Source organism: Parasteatoda tepidariorum, chromosome 9 (assembly GCF_982258835.1).
Source record: "Parasteatoda tepidariorum strain Cologne lab strain chromosome 9, Ptep-v5.0, whole genome shotgun sequence".
Classification (NCBI taxonomy): Eukaryota; Metazoa; Arthropoda; class Arachnida; order Araneae; family Theridiidae; genus Parasteatoda; species Parasteatoda tepidariorum.
The window spans coordinates 75065670-75087611 of record NC_141763.1 but is presented as its reverse complement, the minus strand read 5'-3'; the positions used below and the strand labels follow the sequence as shown (position 1 = coordinate 75087611).

The following is a 21942-nucleotide window of genomic DNA, read 5'->3' as shown; positions in this document are numbered from 1 at the left end:
AACCAACTTGAAAGATTCGGACTAACAATCTAAGTAATTCCAAGCAGTATTTAATATTTTTAATTATTCATCCAATTAACAAAGGAAATTAACTTAAAAATTTTCATCTTTTGCACTCATTTCTTCTGGTTCCTACTATGAGTTATCTTAAATTAAACTGACTGTTCTTAAAAACTTATAATAAAAAAACAATTAAGGCTGAAAAAAATTTATGTGCCAAAGTATCAATATTTTTACTCCAAAGTTACAATTTTTAGTTCAAAAATATTTCAACAGATGGCACAATTGAAATTAGACTGCAATTATTTGATCAGTGAATAATAGAACAAAAATCACAACTAAAAATCACAACAACAATTTCCGAAATCTTATGCAAAGATTGAAACTAAAATTACGATGTTTTCAAAATGTATAACATCAGTCACAATTATATCTTTTACTCGAAAAATTATATTTTTATGTATCTAAAACAATAAAACCCATGTTAGAAAATCGTTTGCAGCGCTTTATTTTGCCAAGTTTTTTTTAAACTAAAACTAGGAATTAAGGCAAAAAACTTATGTACCATAACTTTAATGCAATGTTTCTTTCTCTATCTTTTGAAAGTTAAAGGTTCCTTAGTTTCAAATTAGAATTAGTGTCTGATTCAGGATACCCTGAATTATAAAATATGTAAAAAAAACTTCAGTTTCATTAAAGTGCTTTTTATAAAAATCGAGATTTGATGTTAAAATTTAAATGCAAAGTTAAACTAGCATAGAACTTTATAGATTATAAGCAATAAGCATGATTAAGTCATATATTCTCAATTATTTTATTAAAAAATATTTAATATTATTATATTTTGCATGCAATGTAACCATAAAAATCAATACAGCTCGCAAAATTTTTAATAAAGAACAGATTAAGCCATAATAAAATAATTGGAAAAAAATACAACTGTTTCAAAGATGTAAACAAGTTTAATCCTCAGTGATTATATAGAGACAAGTATTAATTTTTTGATTAAAACATTTCCTACTCTATATGCTTTTATAATCTCTTTTTAATCTTTTAAGAGTCTTAACAATTTTCATTAATTTTTCAAAACTAATCTGATGCATTTTTCAAAATGGTAAGCAGTAAATATTTTTTACAAGCTGCTTTACTTTATTTATTTCAGTATCATCGCGTTATTAGAAAGGAATTTTAGCTGTTAAATGTATCTTCAGAATAAATTACGAAATATTTTCATGTACAATGAAATATTATGGAAGTCATGCGTTGTTTTACTGCACGGCATGTGCCTGCAAGGTAATAACATTTCTAAGAATTACTTTTGTTTATGACGTGAGCCATAAGGTTACATACCAAAGCTTTTATATTAGTAGCAATAGTAAATGAAAGTTATATCACGTATTTCAGAATCAGTGTACGATTGTAGCATTATTTAATATGTTACTCGTGAATAATAAAATGCCATTATAAGCATTAGTTTTGGTATTGAGAACAGAATTTTATTTTATTTGTGGGGAAAAATGCAGCTAAATTGTTCGATATAACTTCATCAAAATTTAATTTGCACAAAAATTTCACTTTTTTTATAAATGCATGCAACAAATTAGAAAATAATCCGTAAACGGAACTGTGCATATAAAGGGCTTAGTTTATACTGTTTCTGGATCGAATTTTAATAAGCTTATTAAATTTATACTTGATGGCTAAGCAACACATAGAAACAACTTATATGCTTATATGGAAATCAGAATCTTTTCCCACAAAAAACCTTCTTTTGAACTATTTGAAACTGTAGCTTATCAGAATATTGAACTAAGCACTATGAAAGACCTTGATTTAATATGTTTTATGAACTGTTAGAAGAAGAAGCGTGAGAAGGGAAAAAGAACAGACATTAACATGCCTTTATATTAAAAAATGGTGTTTGGTTGTTTAACATAACGCTACATTTTTGTATGTTTTCTTTAACGTTTTTTTATTTATTTCTTTATTTTATTATTTTTTTACTGCGGGAAAGCTATAAGATTTAGAAACGTGAAATTACGAGAGTGCGTAGAAATTGTACAGAGTATACAATGGAATAACACAATCTAACATTCAATAATTATTGACTAGTAAACTTAAAACTGGAAAAAACCTGATCGCTCTATCATCCGCAGAAATGCAACTACAGAGTTAAAATATGACATGCTTATAGGGCTATTTTTATTTATGAATTTAACATTTCTTGCTAGAAATTCCTATTTGCTCAAAAGTTCTTGAAATTTAAAATTGTTTTCATTCGCTAATGTTTTCTATTTTTACGTTACATTTTGTTTTGTTTCCGAAAAAAATATGCGGCTTAAAAACTTGAAATTATGATGGGGTTCAGAAAAACGCACAGGGAATACAACGGAATAAATTAAATTAACGTTTGATAGAATTATTAAGTTGTACGTGCGGTAAAAATAAAATAAAAAATGCAGTGTGCATTTCATCCAGCATTCAAATTGATTTTAATGTCTTGGTAATCCCGCAAGGAGGAAAAAATTGTGCTGTATGGTATTGTACGTACTGTATGGTAAAGACAGTTATGGTAAAAAAAAATCAAAATTCTGATTAATAAAGCAAAAATATACGGTATTTAAACCGTTCATTTGTAATTTTTTCCGCTCATGCTATAACGGTTTCCCAGAAATTCTGTTTTTCAAAATAGAGTTCTTACTATCACACATTTAAGGTTCTAAAGTACCACAATAAAATAAATAAGTTTAACTGAAGCGGTTATTATGTCCCGCTTTAAAGTATGATAAAATTATCAAATTTTTAGCTCATTTACCAAATTATATCACATATTATAAAACCATATTTTAATGCCGGTTTTACTAAAATTGTAATCAAAGCATTTCTGTAAAAATTACCAAGTTATTTGGTGTTCCCATAGAGCCAGTTACATGGTAAATTTTACCCTATTCTGGTAGTTTCGACCATACTTTTTTTTCTCAGCTTTATTATTTCATCAAAAACTATCCTAATTAGTGTTGCAAGCATATGCTACCGCAAAAGTACAGAAATCACTTATTCTTCAAATTATCAAGTTAAAGTGCAAATTAACTAGGCCAAACCAAAAAATTGTTTCATTTCTCAAATAACCTAGCACAATCTGCAAATTACCCAGATAATCTGCACATTACCTAGAAGGTCTCGTTAAAGTGTTAATAAGATCGTTGCAACAACAACAATGTGTCTGTTAAACTAACATGAGCATTATGTCTTTTACAGTGACAAAAAAATCAAATTAAAAAACAATCAACAAATTAATTGATGGAATCAATTATCAACTACTTTAAAACTCTGATATAATAAATAAAAATGGTTTAAAATATTATTGCAATTCAGGACATTTATATAATATCATTTCGCACTTTTTCAATGTCTAAAGAATCAAGTCAATAAGTACAATCAAACAATCGACTAATTAATTGATGGAAACAATCATCAACTACTTTAAAACTCTGATATAATTAATCAAATGGTTTAAAATATTATTACAATTAAGGACACTAGTTTAACATAATTTCTTAGTTTTTCAATGTCTAAAGCACAATCAGCAGTCAATAAGCACAATCAAACAATCAACAAGTTAATTGATTGAATCAATCACCAACTACTTTAAAAAGCTGATGTACTGAATGAAACGGAATAACGATTTCGACGTGCTTACACGTAAAACGCATCATTGAAGATACCTTTTCAGTAACACTACAAATTTAATATAACAAAAATAAATACAGAAAGTAAAAATCACGAACACAACATTTCTACACTAGCACAACCTAAGCACTCTCATACCAATCTGAAAAAGACAAAAGTTCTTGCTCGTTTTTCCCTCTCGAGGGAAAAGTCTTTCATTAGTTTTTCACTTCTGGGGAAAAAGTCTAATCGTTCTCCCTGTCGCAAGTCTTATATTTTCCGTTTTTATATCTTAAAATCTAAGAAATGGTTTTAAATATTGTTACAATTTTGGACATTTATATAATATCATTTTTTTGTTTTTCAATTACTAAAGAATCAAGTCAATAAATATACAATCAAACAAGCAATAAATTAATTGATGGAATCAAGTCAATAAATATACAATCAAACAATCAAGAAACTAATTGATGGAATCAACTATTAACTTCTTTAAAACTCTGAAATAATGAATCAAATGGCTAAAATATTATTACAATTAAGGACTTTTATATTATATCATTTCTTAGTTTTTCAATGTCTAAAGAATCAAGTTAACAAGTACAATCAAACAATCAACAAATTAATTGATGAAATTAATCATCATCTATTTTAATACTTTGATATAATGAATCAAAGGATTTAAAATTTTATTACAATTAGAGACGTTTACATAACATCGTTTCTTAGTATTTCAATATCTGAAAAATCTAATCAATTAGTGCAATCAATCAATCAACAAATTGATAGATTAAATTAATCATCATCTATTTTGATACTATGATATAATAAAGCAAATGATTTAAAATATTATTACCATTAGGAACTTTTATGTAATATCATTTCTTAGTTTTTCGATGTCTGAAGAATCAAATCAATAAGTGCAATCAGTCAACAAATTAATTGATGGAATAAAACATCAACTACTTTAAAACTTTGATGTAATGAATTAAACAGTTTCAAATATTATTACAGTTAAGGACATTTATATAATTTAACTATCAACAAATTATAAGAATCAATGAAGTCAGTAAGTATAATCAAGAAATCAACAAATTAATTGATAGAATGAGAAAAACAAGCTTTTAAACTTAATAAAACGGAAATCATTAACCCCTTCCTTTTCGCTCCCGTGAAAATGACAGGATGGGATTTCGCCCTCTATTTCTCGCTCCCGTTAAATTTCCAGGCTGGAGTGTCAGTAGTGAAAGGTCAATAAGAGTAAAACTAATTCATTTCTTTTGCCCGGAAAACATTTTATTTCTCATTTTACACACCAGATGACAGAGCCAGGATATTTTTAAGGTAATTGTAGATAGTTAGTTTATTTTAAACTAGATGTCAGCACTAATCAAATACGTGTATTTGGCGAAATAGGCACTTTTATGATCGTTTTCTTGAAAATTAACTGATTGTTAAGGGGTTAAGGTGCACATTACACGCATAGTAAAAAATCTTGGAGTACAGCTGCCACCACTTTTGGAGATGAGCTAAACTAAATTTTTTACAGTTACATTTTTTATTTACTTTTTACTTTTTTACTTTATTTACTTTTTGTTTACAGACGCCACATATTTTCATATGCATTAAAATCAATTAAAAATCTTTATTGTGAGAGCATCTCACATTTTTAGCACAATCAGCACATTTTTAGTAATATATTCGCACTAAATCTTTCAAACAATCTTTATATTTTCAATTTAGAAAAAAAAATTTCATGATATCTACAGTTCTATTTTTAAATTGTATTTAATGTGCACCTCAACAACCAAAAATAGGGGTTAATACACACCTAAACTTACTATTGTGTACCTTGTAAAATGTTTCCTGTACACTAAAAATGGTAGCAACCATTTTACACTAAAGTACTATTTCACTAAGTGTTCCAACTTCATCCAAAATAAGGATACTTCCTGGTGTAAGAAACACTAAGAATGTTGTTTTGCACTACTTAGTGTGAAGTAGATACGACTATGTTTGTAAATTAGTAGCACTAAAATTTATAATTGCAGTGAAATATGATACAAATAAGAATCAGTGAAGTTACTTTTACTAAAGCAAGAATCATAAATTTAGGAGATGTATGTATACAATATTTCTTAAAATAAAACTTGTTTATCAGACACACACAGCATAGACAGAATATTAATATGAATTCAAACAAAACCGAAGTGAAGTTAAATATTATAAAATTATTTCATACAATTCGCAGATTTAAGTAAATCTTATGGGAACATAAATATCTTTTTGAAGCACCTAGAAACATACCATCATTTTTACATTAGTTTAGTCAACAAAAAGATTGAAATTACTTGGCAAATAATCGACCAAAATCAATGCATTTTATGGTCCATTGGAGTAAATTTTATTTTATTTTATAACCGTCGTTTAACAGCTGCCTTAATTTTGGGTTTACGACGACCTATGTTCAACTCCGTAGACTTGTAATTTTCTACCACTGTGAATATTTTACTTCATCACTATGGTCGGTGCGAGACTGGTGCGGAAATCGCATCAACCAGCTATCTCTGGGATTCGAACCCGATTCACTATATTGGAAGGCGAACACTCTATCCCCTGAACCACGGCTCAATAAGGATAATTTTATTTCATAACCCTCGTTGAACATCTGATCCAATTTTAAGTTTACAACTACTAATGATAAGCTCAGTAGCCTTGTAGTTTTGAACTCAATCCAAAAGACAAGAGAACGCCTGGAGGAAGTATTGGGAGAAATTTGCATTCTTGGAGGACTTTTTGATGAAACTAACCCGCATTTGTGTTTACATAGAGAGGAAAAACACAAAAACCTCCCACGATTAGCCTGACGGCTAGGGGCTCTAACCCATGATCCGTCTAACAAGAGGGATATTTTACGTCATCACTGTGATAGGTGCGAGCTGGTGCGGAAGTCGAATCATCTAGCCATCGCTGGGATTCGAACCCGGTTCACTTCATTAGAAGGCAAACGTTCTATACTACGACTTGTATGAGCCACCACTGCTCATTCATAAAAGAGAATTGATCTTTTCTAGTTTTAGTTGGACCAGTTTGTTAATTAAATCCGAAAAGAAACACTATATTTCAGCTATACACTCCATGTAAACAAACCACCATATTGACAGTATCTTCAAATTGGCCATTTATTTGCCTTTTACTTCTAATAATGGTCCATTAAAGTCCCCTTCATTGTTTCACACAAGAATTTAGTTAAAGAGCTTGAATATACACTATTTATTCGCCAAATTTATGAAACTCAGTAAAAAGCAACTTTCTTAACCAATAAACTGCAAATTCGAGTATGCTTTATCAATTGTTCGAGTTAGGATTCAACTACACTTTTTGAAGTGTGTAAGAACGCTCGATTAGGTATTATATTGGAATTAAGTAATCTTTTACATAATTTTTGGAGTTTTTTGAAAGCAAACTCGGATACGTATTACAACACAATTTTTAAACTGCCGAAAACTCTTGACCCCACATTTTAGCGGATTTTCTTAGTTGATCTACAGATTCATTAGGCAATGTACATACTACCGACTTTCACGCATAACATAAGTAACTGCCATCAGTGTGTGGGTGGATGACCACTTTGTTCAGCCTGCTAAGGGACCGAGGGAGTGCAGAATTGGTCCATGCTAAACTGTTTCATCGTGTAGTTCACGACTTCGAGTGAAGGTTCATCGGGCTACCAAAGCAAGTGCGTCCTTTCCTCTGCAGGGGATCAAAATTGTAATGACATGTGTTTGGATCTCGTTCAGACCTCCGCCGACAGCCCATTGTGCAGCTCAAGTTAGACGTTAATAAACTATTACAACTCTTAAAATAATATGCCTCTTCAATACTGTCACTCAGTGAAAAAAAAATTTCTAGCTCTGAAGCAAAGTATATACTTTGGAAATGTTGAATTATAGGAATTGATTCGGAATCTTAATGCGTTTGAGAGAAACTTACAGATTTAATAAAATTTAAAACATATTTCTAAAACATTTTATTTCTAACAAGATCAGTGTATTTTCTCTATTGTTTGAAAAGCTGTTTCTATTGATACTTTCACATACTGATTTTTTGCTTTCATGCCAAAAATATTTGAAACTATTGAAGAAATTGAAGTATTTGAAACTATTTCATGTCAAAAATATTTGAAACATGTTCTAAACTACTGAAAATAAATCATATTTTTAAGAACAACAAAAACATTGCGCGACTTTATAAAATATTGAAAACGGTTATAAACCATAGGCTTCTCAGAGATTTTTTGTAAACATAAAGTTTCAACGTTGACTTAAAAAAAAGAGGGGAAAAACATATTTCAAGCCTATTTCATCATATTGAATTATGAGTTATTATAAGTTTTTATACTCTTCCAGTTTCAATTTTCTTTTATCATTTTTTTGTACATAATTTAACTTTTGCTGTGATTTTGTAATGAGATACATTTTTCTATAAATAAATAAAAAACATCTCTATAAATTACGCAATTTTAACCATGTTCGCGTTTTTTATTCCTTATAAAAAATTAAAAGAAACTACATCTCTTTTTTTACTTCTGAAATTTTCTAACAAAAATTTTTCTTTTAACTCGATTGAAATTTCAATAAACAATAACAACCTTGTTTCAAATTTCTAGAATTAATTACTTCAAAAATCTTAATGGATTGTTCTTCTTACCTTAGGATATAGTATGCTTTAATATGCTTAAATTATGTTTCATTTCGGACAAATTCCATAGTTTTGAAAATAAAAATATATAAATTTAATAAAATATTAATATTTTATAAAAATTAAAAATACAAATTATAATTGTTACATGTAAGTTATAAAATTATTAAGCAATATATAAGGATCCTAATTAATGTTTTTATGAATTAATATTTAAAATATTTCCTAATATAGAAAAGTACAAGAGCAATTTTTTTAGAATATTATATCTAAGGGTTATTTCTAATGAATTAAAATTTACCAAATTCATTTAGATAAATTTCTAGTAAGATTGTTTTTTTACTTTATTCGCAAAAATACTTTATACGCATTACTTTATACGCATGCTTTCTTTATTTTTTACTTTATACGCATGCTTTCTTTCTCATTTTTCAGTGAATATTTAATCACCTTCAAGCAATGATAAATTTAATGAAAATACTAATTAGAATAATGTTAAAATACGACTTTAATTTTACCATATAAATCGTAACATTCAAATAATAAAAAATATTAACTTAAAAAGTTTATTTTTAAATATGAGAATTTCAAATACTATCTCCTATAAAGTGTATTAACTTTCATAATTTATAGTGAATATATTTATAATAAAAACTTTTCGCTCTTAGATTTTTTGTGCCGAATTTGCAAAAATAATTTATTGATTTTGTAATGGATGTTTTGTTTAACCTTAAAAAAATATACTTAATTTCCATTTGCTGTGAAGATTTATTTCTGTTGTAGCCAATAATATATTTAATAAAATGAATGGACTATATATTAGGATAATATTTTATGTAAAACTTGAACATTTAATCTATAAATTATACTCTTTACATATAATGAATGAATGCAATAATGAACACTAAGAAGAATTGACTTATTTACAAAATTCTAAAATTCGATATTTATATAAAAATATTAATAATGAGTTTTTGTGCTGTTCTTTATATAAATTTGGCAGTTAATATATTTTTATATTTACTATATAGATGTATTTCACGAATCATTCCTGATCTCATATATCAGGAAAAATTGAATCAACCAAAAAATTCAAAAGATTCGTAATCTATTTTTTAATATTAATCCAATATCTGATTTCGATTCTTTAATCATGTCACAAAAGTAACTAAATACTTGTAACTAATTCTGTGACGAAATAATATGTTTAGTGTGTTTAAAAATCTCACTTTTACAGAACAAAATCTAAAAATGCTTTTTTGTAGTACATTTATGAATTTCTTAATAGTGATAGCGTTATTATATGCCAGACAATCCAGGGTGGGCCGGAGTCTTTGCTTGAATTCTATTCCTCTGGGTTCTATTTTTGTGCGCTGTTTCTTTTCCTCTATAGTCGGTCTTCACGAGATCCATCTGACCGTTTTTCTGAGTTCTATTTTCCTGCTTGTTAGTGGTTTATGAAATATAATTTTCCTTTCATCGTTCATTCTAAGTTAATTCTAATCGTTCGTTCTAAGTTAATTCTAATCGTTCATTCTAAGTTAATCGTTCATTGGAGTTAATTCTACTCTAAACAAAGTTAATTTCTGTCTCATGTAAAAGAGATATGTTTACAAAACTGTTCGTTAAAATCTACAGATTTTGAGGTTGCAAATGCAGAAATTAAAAATTTCAATTTAAAAGAAAGATATACATATTGTTTCAAGGCAATTATATTTTTACTTCATTCATTCTAAATTTATGAGCTACCCAGTTCATTATTTTAATTTTTATATATTTTAAAATATTTGATTTTCTGTATGTTTAATATTGGTTGGAGTTAATTCCAATCTAAACGATATTAGTTTCTGCTTCAGGTTAAAATGAAATGTTTACAAAACAGTTCATTAAAATCTATATATTTTACGGTTGCAAATACAGAATTTAAAATTTTAAATTTAAAAGGAAAAAATTGAATTATTCTAAGACAGTTATTTTTCTACCTCATTCATTCTAAATTTATGAGCCCATCTAGTTCATTATATGAATTTTTATGTATTTTAAAATATCTGACTTTCTGTAGAATTAATAGAGGTCGAAGTTAATTCTTCTCTAAGCGATGTTAATTTCTGTATCAGGATCTATAGTTCTTCTTCGGGATCTTTCTTCAGTCATAGATTCGAAGGTTGCAAATGCAAAAATCAAAATTTTAAATTTAATTAAAAAAAATTTAACCTACTTTAAGACAGATACTTTTTACTTTAGCACATGTTGAAAAAAGTGCAATTTTAAAGCATTAAACGACAAAAGTGAGTTAGTAATTAGTTTTAAATTTTTAATGAATTTAAGCAACACTTAAGAATTATTTTTACTGTCATTATTTTTAAAAATGTTTTTTTTTCTTAAAGTACTTAAATTTTGAACTATATTTGAAGATCTGCATCATTTAGTAATAATGTTATACGAAATTTCAAATTGCACTCGGGAAAAAAATCCGTCAAAATTACAGCACTGCATGGTAATGATATTTCTGGTATCAGCATCGTCCAGAGTTTCTGATTTTAGTTATATGTGATTCGACCAGATTTTTTGACCAACGGCGCATCGGAAAGTAAACATTTTTTTTTACACCCCACAAATTTTTTTTGCCCACCTGGAGAATGACCTTTCGTCCCACAGGCATCTGAAAGGCAGATTTGTTGACCACTCTTACAGGGGCACCATATTATGTGGGCCAATGTTGCTCCCACAGTGAGGGCAGATAGTAAAGAGGAATGAAAGAACATCAATGCCTTGCCCGAGATTCAGACCCAGAACCTTTCTGATGCAAGGGCAGTTCTCTAACACCTACACACGCCTGTCGGCTAGGAAAGTAAACATGTAAATAAAAGAAAAATAACCGAAAAACTCATAACAATTTATTGAAATTTTGTGATGACTGAAAATCGCATTACGAAAGAAAATCCGTAAAATGTCTCAATTTAGGGAAAAGAGGGAAATCTTAGAGATTACTATTGGGTTATTAAATAGGGTGCGCGATTCCCACGTAGAGTAAAGGGAAAAATGTCTTTACTTTTTATTAAGGCATGCTTGAGCCAAAAATGGATTTAAGGACAGGATGTGAATTTAAAAGTGTGAGAAAGTGTTTCGATTTGAATAATAAAATAAAAGAAAAGGAAAAGAATAACAGAAAAAGATTAATTTAAGCTTTTTATGTTGTTTTACACCCAAAAATTATTAAAATGCTAAATATAATATTTTTTACTCCTGTATTTCGGCCTAAATTAATACAAAATAATGAAAGAGAAAAGAAAAATATGTTTTATAAGAATCACCTGCATCAAAGGGTTAAATAAAAATAAAGCATTTTCTTTAATGTAAAATAATGCATATTCTGCTGTCAAAGTTATTCTTCTCAATTCAGACTTTCAGTCAAGTGAATATAAAGAAATAAAGTTGTCAAGAAAGATATATGTTTTGTGAAACACCAAACACACACAAGTCTTTAAAAACAGAAGAACTAATGCCTATATGTCATTTTTCTGCTTCAGATGTCATTTATATTGTCGAAACATTTAAAGGTATGTAACAGCATAAAAGCAGAAAAGAACATCATTTGTAAAATAAACACTTTGCAAAAAATTCTTCTTTTTTGAAGCACTGATGCATTGTGACATAATGTTGAAGACTCTAAGAGTTTTGAATTTTTTTAAGCTTAAATCTACAATGATATCAAAGAAAGTGTATAGCAATAAATGAAAATAACAACTTTTAAAGCCGATACTTGTTCAATATGAAAAAAAAAAGGATTCCAGATTTGAGAATTCAATTTCTTTAGCTTTTCCTTTAAATTCATTTTCATTTATTTCGATTATGTTTATTACTTTCGTTTTATAATAATCTGAATATAAGTCACACAAAATCAAAAGAACATATCGTTGAACAGATACAAGACGTTCTGTTTCCCCACCATTGGTAAATATTTATAGAATTCACTTGAAAAATAAAGTCATCAAAGTATAACAAAATACACGGTGGTAAAAATTCTGATAAAATAACCGTACGGTATGATAATTAAAATTCAGGTGAAAAAAATTTGAGAAAAAAAACATACGTCTGGTTCATAAAACCAATATATACGGTATTTCAACGATCGATTCATTCGATAATTTTCCCGTTCATATGGTAAAGGCTTACCGGAATTTCTGGTTTTCAAAATTATAGTTCTTATTACCACATACTTAGTGAGAAATACAAAACTGAAAAGTAAATTTAACGGAATAAATGGTTTTCATGCCATGCTCTAAAGTATTATAAAATTACCAAATTTTTACCACACTCAACAAATTTTATCACATATTATAAAACCGTATTTTATTGTTAATCAATCCAAAATCATTACCAAGGTATGTAATAACGCTTTGGTAAAAATTCCTGAACTATTTTTTCAAAAATAAATATTAGAGCTAGGAAGGATAAGAAACTTTACCAAAACCTTGTAAGTCATTAATAAGGAAGGCGCAATTAAAATTAAACAAAACCGATCACATTGACAAATGAATGTTGAATGCGTTTCTACTAATCGTCTTTTCCCTGGCAATCAAACAGGTTTTAATCACGTCTTCACTATTGATGATTGGTCAGGTTGTCATAACGTAGTTGCTTTTTCCCTGCTTTAACATCAATTTGCGACTATTAATAAGTTCAGTTGATTAAATGATTTTTTTGACAGAAATGTGCTAAAACTTGTAAGAGTGATTACAGAATACATTGTTCCTTGTTTAAAAAAAGCACACACCCTAGAATTTCCTTTGCGAACGCTCTAGTTTTCATCAAATGTGAATCTTCATGAATCTTTCAAGCACGTTTTATGCCACAATAACTTTAGTCTGAAACCTAATTAACATTTAAAACTATCAACTAGTATCATTTGAACCAATCTTTAAAACTAATCTTAAAATACAGATAATTGAAATGTAATTAGTTTGATGGATCTTTTATCTGCATATCGTCTTCGCGCATATTTTTAATAGCGTAATTCTTAATATGTCGGAAATTTTTAACTTTTTCTTAATCAGTGAACTAAAAAGCTCCCATTAACTTCACTAAAATAGTTTAACGCTTCCTCCTCCGTGAATGAGCGAACTCTATAAATTTGAGGAAGCGTTAAACACATTTTTGTTGTCTAAAGCATTCCGAAATGCAAAACACATCCTAAGAATATTTTGCACGTTAACAGCTTTAATCTACCACTTAACCAACATTTAAAATCACCAATTGATGCCAACTGAACCAATATTTAAAACCTAGCTTAAAAATCAGTACATTCAAATCTAATACAGGCTCTTTCATCTGTATATCAATACCATGCATATTGTTATTGCGTAACATCTTAACGCATCAGAACTTTTTTATATTTTTCTTAACAAGGATATTTGTTTTAAAATGTTTCTAAATAACTTCACCGAAATATTTTATAGATATTGATTATTTTATTCTATTAAATTCTGTTTGTTATATATTTTATATTCAATTAGTGTTTTTCTCAAGCAAATTACCTGTCTTCTTTGTATGTCACACCCAATATTGTACGACTCATCCTAACAACAATTTTCTTAATTTGTCCGAACACATTGTCCTTAATTGGATTAGTAAGCCTACTGTATTTGTATTTGCTAAAGAAGGGATAATCAGGGGCAATTTATTTTGTCATTTTATGTAGGATTATAGGATATTTCATGTAGAATTGAGCTATTGAAACATAAACTTTCAAAATTGTTATTTTTATTTTCATTTCATTATGAGGAGAAAAATTTTGATAGATAACGTTTTCAGAATTTCAGTCTCCCTTGGTGGTCAGTGGGTTAGCTTAGAACAAATATTCAATTCATTTTGTCCACACTGTAAAAAAATAACAATTGTTAGCTCGTTTGTTTTTTTAATTTTTCCGTATATTTAATGTTTTAAAGCCGTTTTATTGACAAAACGGTTTTTTTCGTTAAGTTCACAAAACGGTTTTTTCCGTTTTTTATCCTAATCAAAAACGGATTAAACCCGTCTGCTGAAATTTCAGTTTTTGCCAAGCAGTTTTGCGTTCTTTAATATGACTTTACCTTTTCTCCAATCATTTTACGAATATTACTTTACTTCACGTTTTCGAATATCATAAATGTCCCGCAGTGGACTGATCGTTAAGACACGGTTCCCAGCAGATCACCGAAGTCAAGTATCACTGGCTGCGGTCAGTGGGCGGGTGGGTGACCACTTGGATCAGCCTGCGTAGGGACCGAGGGTGTGCGGTATTGGTCCTCGTTAAACTGTTCTACCGTAAAGCGCTCGACTTCGCGTGCAGGTCGTCGGGCTACCGAAGCGGGAGTGCCATCCCCTCCGCAGAGGATCAAAATTGTGATGGCATGTCTTCGGATCATCCTCAGGGATGTTTCCCAGACCGTCGCCAATTGCCCATTGTGCAGCTCTAGAGCGACGTACAACAACAACAATATCATAAAAATTAAACTGTTGTTTTTCTCTGTGAAACCATGAAATTGTTACAATATTGAATTTTGCGAAATTAGTTCATTAATAGTCAATTAGTTGCAATTGAAGCGAAATTCTCACTATCACAATTTCTTCATAATGAAATAATTGAGTCACGCTGGCTCAGGAGACAGACAGTGTGCCTCCCAATTAAATGACTAAAATTCGAATTGATACAAACACTAAAAACGATAAAAATAATAATAGAATAATCGATACAAATTATAAAATAATCACATCTAAGGCAAGTAAAGACTTACTTCTCAATTTTTACAGAGAAAACTCTTCCCATATGGTAAAATTCTTTTATATTTGGTATTACGGTAACAGGCTATTATTTTGCTGCATAAGCTTCTTTTGCTACCGTAAAAAAACATTATGATTAAGGATTTTCTTCGTAATTTTTAAGGATAAAAGGTACAAAATCATTGAGGTACAAAATCAAAGGTACAAAATCATTTTTTAAGGTACAAAATCATTGAGGCTAAGGATTTCGAATATTTAATGGTTTTGCTGAACCATTTCAGCAGCCGGTTTGAAACCGTAAGTTTTACAGGATTTTTTTACAGTATATCAGTCTAAACCAGTGTATCTCAACCTTCTTTGTAAATATGACCCTACTAAGCCTTTTTTTAAAATAATATTTAACTCTTTTTTAATAATATTTTAAAATTATATGTTAAAAATATTGTAAAATAATTATATTGATTATTGAACAAAAAATTAGAAATTCATTAATTAAATAAACCTAACATATCCATAATTCTTAATATCCAAAATTGAAATGCCACTAAGTGCAATTGAAATATAGGTTTTTGGAAGAAATCACAAGGTAATTTTTGAGCACGTAAATTTTTCAAACTTATAATGAAGAAGAGAATTTTAGGTATAATTAAGTTTGGATGAAAGATTTTTCTACATTATTTTAATTATTAGTACAAATTATTATTTAAATCTAGTATTCTTGCAATTGATGATTGTTGCAAAAATATTTTATCTCAGGTACCAATTCAGGTAAATTCAGTCTCTAGTTTCGCCTTCTTTTTGCGTCTATCCGAATTTTTTTAAGTAGCAGCAATTTTTTTATGAAACAAAACCTACATCAAGCTAGATAGGTAACAACACTTTTCTTGGATATTTGGTTGTATTTAGATACAGTGTGATTTTTCCTAGATTTATACTTCAGTAGAGAAATTCGATAAGACCGTTCACTCCCTTTTGCGCAACAACATTGCGAACAAAAGTTAATATAGGTTTTATAATATAGGTTTTCCGCACTCGAGTAACAACTGAGAGTCACAATGTTACTCTTGGTGTACCGAGTTTTGAATAACCTCCTTTGAAAATCGAATTAAGCTTTTGTGGGTCCTAAGTCTCTACGTTGGACGTGGCATGTTGCCCAACTAAACTAACTAACTAATTGGTCTAAACTAACGTAATTAATATACTGCTAACATTTTAAAAGCAAATGACCGATTGTGTTACAATGCGTGTCGTTCCTAGTGAGGTAGAGTACAGTTAAATAAATTGTTCTTGCATGATGTGGAACTTTTTTTTCGTACGTGTGATAGATGGAAAAAGATATTATTCCTAAATATCGATTTCGGTCAAGTACATCCTGTAATGTATATGAATTAACACTAAGTCTATGAGTTTCAGTAGCGTATTATACCTTGCCGTACTACTGGTATTAGATGGAAATCGTTTGAGATTTCCCTTTGTTTCAGTGGCCCCCGTTATCCTCAAATCTTTATCTAATCGTGCATTAGCAGGATGCAGTTGAAAATGACCCCCGGAATCAAGATTCACCAGTTTTAACGAATTAGAAAGTGAAATTCGGGTGCCACAAAGGAACTCCTATACAACACCTTATACACAAGGAATCTTCATTGTAAAACATTCTGGATCAAACTACGGCGTAAAGTACCGGCACTTTGGGTTCATCCTAAGTCCATTTTTACCTTAAAATATTTTTTTTTCCAATGGCCAAGGTTACAAAAGATCACTCACCACAAAGGGAGTAACAACAGAATAAACAAACACAAAACAAAAACAAACGTGGCAAGAAAAGTCTATGAACCCAATGAGTCTCTGGCGCGCCAGTAACGGTCACACAAAGAGATGTCCCCCAGTGCCGGGCAAAGATGAAGGTGGTCTGCATCCATCTCCGCTTGAAGGTCACAGAGCGTACAGAAAGGGGCTTCATCAACATGAATTCGATGGAGATGTTTGACTCAGCAACTGCCCTACGTCTTGGCCACATAGGACGATTTTTGAGATTATTCCACCAGATTTTACCAGAATTTTTCTAAGTGTATTGGTTTAAAGAGAGATCCATCATCTTTTTCTTGATTAGGCGCTTGGCACTAGTGAGAGGGACAGCTTTCTTTGATGTCTGTAGGATAGAAGCTCCCTGCTTAGCAAGATGGTCTACTAACTCATTACCAGCTACACCGCAGTGTCCCGGGATCCACTGCAAAACAATTTCCTTAGAAAGCCCAAACAGACCCTGTAGGAGTTCTTTACACTCAAGGATGTTAAAGGAGACAGGAGTAGTGTTTGAAATCACAGCAAAAATTTCCGCTTTTGAGTCACAAAAGATAACAGCCATAACAAAACTGTTCAGATGACAGTGCAGCTGCGATAGAGCTACACGAATAGCAGCAACCCCACCATCAAAGGCAGTTGTGAAATTTCCAGTTGAAAAATAAAGAGAGAACAGATAGCTGCAAACCCCTCCTCCTGCGTTGTCAGTGTCCTTCAAAAGTCTACCATTGGTATAGATATGTACCCAATCGGGTTCAAGATATAAGGTGCTTATTGTTTCCAGAGCAAGCATTCTTAATGAAATACTCAATTAATTAGAGTTATTCAGTGATTTTGTTGTAAGTATTATTGTAAAAATTACCGTATATCAGATTTTTTGCCCCGCAACATGTTCCAGAAAAAATTTATTTTATGATAAAAAGTACAAGTACCGTAATTTTATTAGGAATTTTGTACAGTGAGGTCTGTATTGAAGGTGTCCAAAAAACATTGTAGGGACGGTCATTGTTCAATATAAGTTGTTCTTTAAAAACCGTCTGCTTTAAAGTCTACTGTCTGTTCTTGATGTGTGAGATAGCGATATCATGCATGGTGTGACCTGAAGAAACGCATAATTGCAATGATGCACACATGTGCATCATTTCGAGCACAATGTGAACCTATTAATTCATTTATATTCGTAAAATGCTCTGATTTTTTTAGCTATTTTCTATCCAAGCATCGAAGGATGAAAAAAATAACCTAAATTTTCACTCAAATTTTTTCTATGTTGCAAGTTATTTTTTATTTTATTTTTTAAATTTGATCTCAAATGAGAGCATATCTTACAAGTATCGATCAAAATTTTCCTCCTAATGTGCTTACGCTAGCTTTGAATCTTAGTGTTAAAGAACATTAACCCTCGGTAGTTTTAGTTGTTGTTGACGTATGCCTGTTTAGGCAGAAGGGGTGCGATTGCTCTTGTTTTCCAGTGGCGCCATCTATGGCCAAGAATTCGACTTCAGTCACACCATGCGTCACACCCGTTTATAGGGCTGACCCATTCATACCATACATCCATTCATTTACAGATCGCAATTTTGACCTGAATCAGAGAACGATCGATCTCCAATCCAGTACCTCCAGAGGTATTGATTTGTTATGGGAACATGGAGGACTATTGCGACTCGACAGATTTAACGTGCATCCGTCACTTTACTACACGGGGAGTCAGTAAAGCCGGCGAGGTTCGAACCCACGAACTCTCGGACTTGGGCCCAGCGCTCTACCGTCCAGGTTATCCCGGCCTTTTAGTTTTGCTTCGCAATGCTGATCCAAACATTTCTCTTCTTAGCCTTTATTTTTGTTTGGATTGTTACTTTATTGGATTTTTCTCAGCCTCTTATTTCCTTTCATTCTTTCTGTATGACATAGCCATGCTAACAGACTACATTTTATAAATTTAATAATTAAAAATTCAATATTGTTTCAAGTTCTTTTAATTCTCTACGAAATATTACAGAAATATTTTATAATCAAGATGGAAGTCGTGGTATTTTTTCTCCAAAACCATTCTTAAAAACATTCTCTCGAGAAGTTTAAAAATGTGGTCTATCGTTTTTCTGACCCAAAACTTTCATGTCATAGTTATGCAAATACAACCACTTGAATAAGTTGCATCATATTTAGAAACATTCCCTTACATTTGTAGCTTTATTTTTAAATCCATTTTAAAGTCAAAATGCTTGTATCAGAAGTAACTGGCATAATAAATCAAAGTCAATCTTTCAAAATCAGGAAACTTTGAAGTTTTTTTGAAATGCCTGTCATAGATAACGCTTCTTACTTATGTAACTCACTGTTTTTCAAAAAATATCAGAACCATTTCTAGGAAAAAAATATAAATTCCTTTCAAAATTATCTTCAAAAAAGGTAGAAATCAGTTGCTTCTAAATTGTCTTTGACAGACAATCTCTTTTCAAAAACCATCGATTTTCGTCAAATGTTTTTTCCTTTTCTTATAGCATCATGACTATGCAATAAAGAATAGTCCTTTTCTTATTCATTGTCTACATATACTCCAGAAAACTTTTTTCATTGTTATGGTATTAGGCTCTTTGTTTTAAACCAGCTTTATCCGTTTCTAAAAATTTTGATTTGTGTGATACTTTAATTACCTGTTTTGGATATTTTTGTATAACATAAAAATTCTTTTAATACCCTTTCAGTTTTATTTTTTTTTGCATGGCATACAGTGTCTTTTAATTACCTGTTTTGAATATTTTCATATTACATAAAAATGATTTTAACAACCGGTTTTGGGTTTATCGTATAGATGGCATACAGTGTATTTTAATTACGTGTTTTGGATACTTTCGTATAACGTATAAATTGTTTTAATTAGTATCCGCCTGGGATTTTTTGTATCTCATATTAATGTATGTTTAGGATATTTTTGCTCAACATACAATGAGCTTTGATCTGTTTCTACTTTTTTGCATAACATACATTGTATTTAAATTGCTTGTTTTGGATATTTTCGTATAGTATACAAAGGGTTTTAATATTCTGCGTTGGATTTCTTGGATGGCATCCAGCGTGTTATAATTACCTGTTTCGGATATTTCCGTATATTATACAAAAAGATTTAGTTACCTGCGTTCTACATAGCATCTAGTGTGTTTTATTACCTCTTTTGGATATTTTCGTTTAACATACAAAGAGTGTTAATTTTCTTCGTAGGATTTTTTGCATGGTATACAGTGTGTTTTAATTACTTGCTTTGAATGTCTTCGTTTAACCCAATAGCGGTTTAGAGAATGGGAAAAATTGGAAGAATGTTACCCTAAGATACACCATTTCCCTATATAAGAACAGAGGAAGACATTTTAACATGGACATTTGCGTTACATGGAGAGTTAAAACCGCGGAGACTTCACAAGGTTAACAAGATTGCAAAGTAATCTAAGCCATGACCTGTTCCCCACTGAAGATATTTTATGTCAGAGTTGTGGTTGGTACGAGTCGAGGGCAGAATTCGTGACTACCAGAAAACGTTGGGATTCGAACATGGGTCACCTCATTAAGAGACGAGTACGTTCTCCAATAAGCCACCTCAGCTCATTAACAAATTCTTATGTTTTATCTGCTGAGCACATGATTAGATATTTGTATTTCTTAATGTTTATCTGAAAAGACAAAAATAAATTCACGGGGACCAACGCCATGCTACAATAATTCTGTTGCAGGAGTGATGACTGTAAACGCCCTCTATAAATCAATATATTTTAAGCTGAAATACTTTATTTCATATATAGATTACGTTCTTCGCTTCATTCTAAGAGTTACTTCTACAGTAACAATTCAACTATTAAAAATTGATTCTATTTATTTATTATTTGTGTGTGAGCTATAAGCTGCAATTTATTTCGTCTGATTTAGAAAAAATGATGTGGATATCAGGTTGCTATGACGACATGATAGAACAAATTGAGTATACAAAAAATGTAATGTTTTCTTTTATAAAATAGAGACAGAATTTTTATTAAATAAATTTGAGAATGAAAGAATATCGAACTTTCTGATAGATTCTCGTAACGTTTGTGGAAAAAATTATGACTCATTAAAAAATATATGACTTATTAAAAAACATAACACTTTTAATTTACAAAAGTTGTTCCACAAAAGTTGTATCATCACAACAACCCCAACATCATTTTCTTTTTAAATAATAACGAGACAACTTGTTGCTTAGAATTTACGCACCATTAATTTATAAATAAATGGAATCAACTTTTCATAACTTCTGTATTATCTCTGATATAAAGTCACTACCAATATTTACTGTAACAAATTGCTTAATTAAAGTGGCTAATAAAATAATCTCCAACACTGAAACATGACAATACATTTTGCGATAAATTCTGTTCGTGCGTTTTTTCCTTATAAAATATTTAAAAAATGCATAAAAATTAAAATGATACAGAATAAATATAAAGCATGAATCCCCAAGCAATGTTGGTTGCTTCATCCTGCATTAAATAAAACTGCTTGCAAAATGGTGTACTGTTAGAAACACCTTGGTTAAAAGGGATAAATAGCAATTTATTTAATAGTTATTTAAGCATATTCAAGCTAAACAGTCAAATGACCGTAAGAAAGATGGCATTCAAATAGTTAAATGTGAGAAATATTGTTTATTAATCGCATTCACCTAATACGGTTAAACTAATAAACTTTTACCACCTCAACTACATCCATATAATGAAGCAACTTAGTTCGTTACAGCTAGGTATATATTATAGCCATGAGGGCTAATTAGTCAGTCTCATGACCGACTGAACAGGGGTTCGAGTCCCAACGCTAACATCACAAAATTTTCCAGTTACAACATACGTCAACATATGAAGAATTTCCAGTGTCCTGCACTTCTGACCCTGAGCTTATAAAAAACGGTACTCTGATTCACACATAGATGGCAGCACCATCAAGCTGCTTAACACACAAAAAAGTCTAGCATTTCAACCACAA

General features: G+C 30.2%; 1 protein-coding gene across 1 annotated transcript; it reads right to left on the bottom strand.

Annotated features, from left to right (window-relative positions):
* Window positions 1–17194: 17194 nt before the first annotated feature.
* LOC107450704 (uncharacterized) lies at window positions 17195–17725 on the bottom strand. Its single transcript, XM_016066556.1, has one exon. It carries the CDS (start codon window positions 17723–17725, stop codon window positions 17195–17197), a length of 531 nt encoding a protein of 176 aa, XP_015922042.1.
* Window positions 17726–21942: the final 4217 nt, after the last annotated feature.

What these genes read in the sequence shown, in the direction of transcription:
- LOC107450704 (XM_016066556.1), bottom strand. Translation starts at nt 17,725, where the DNA reads ATGCTTGCTCTGGAAACAATAAGCACCTTATATCTTGAACCCGATTGG.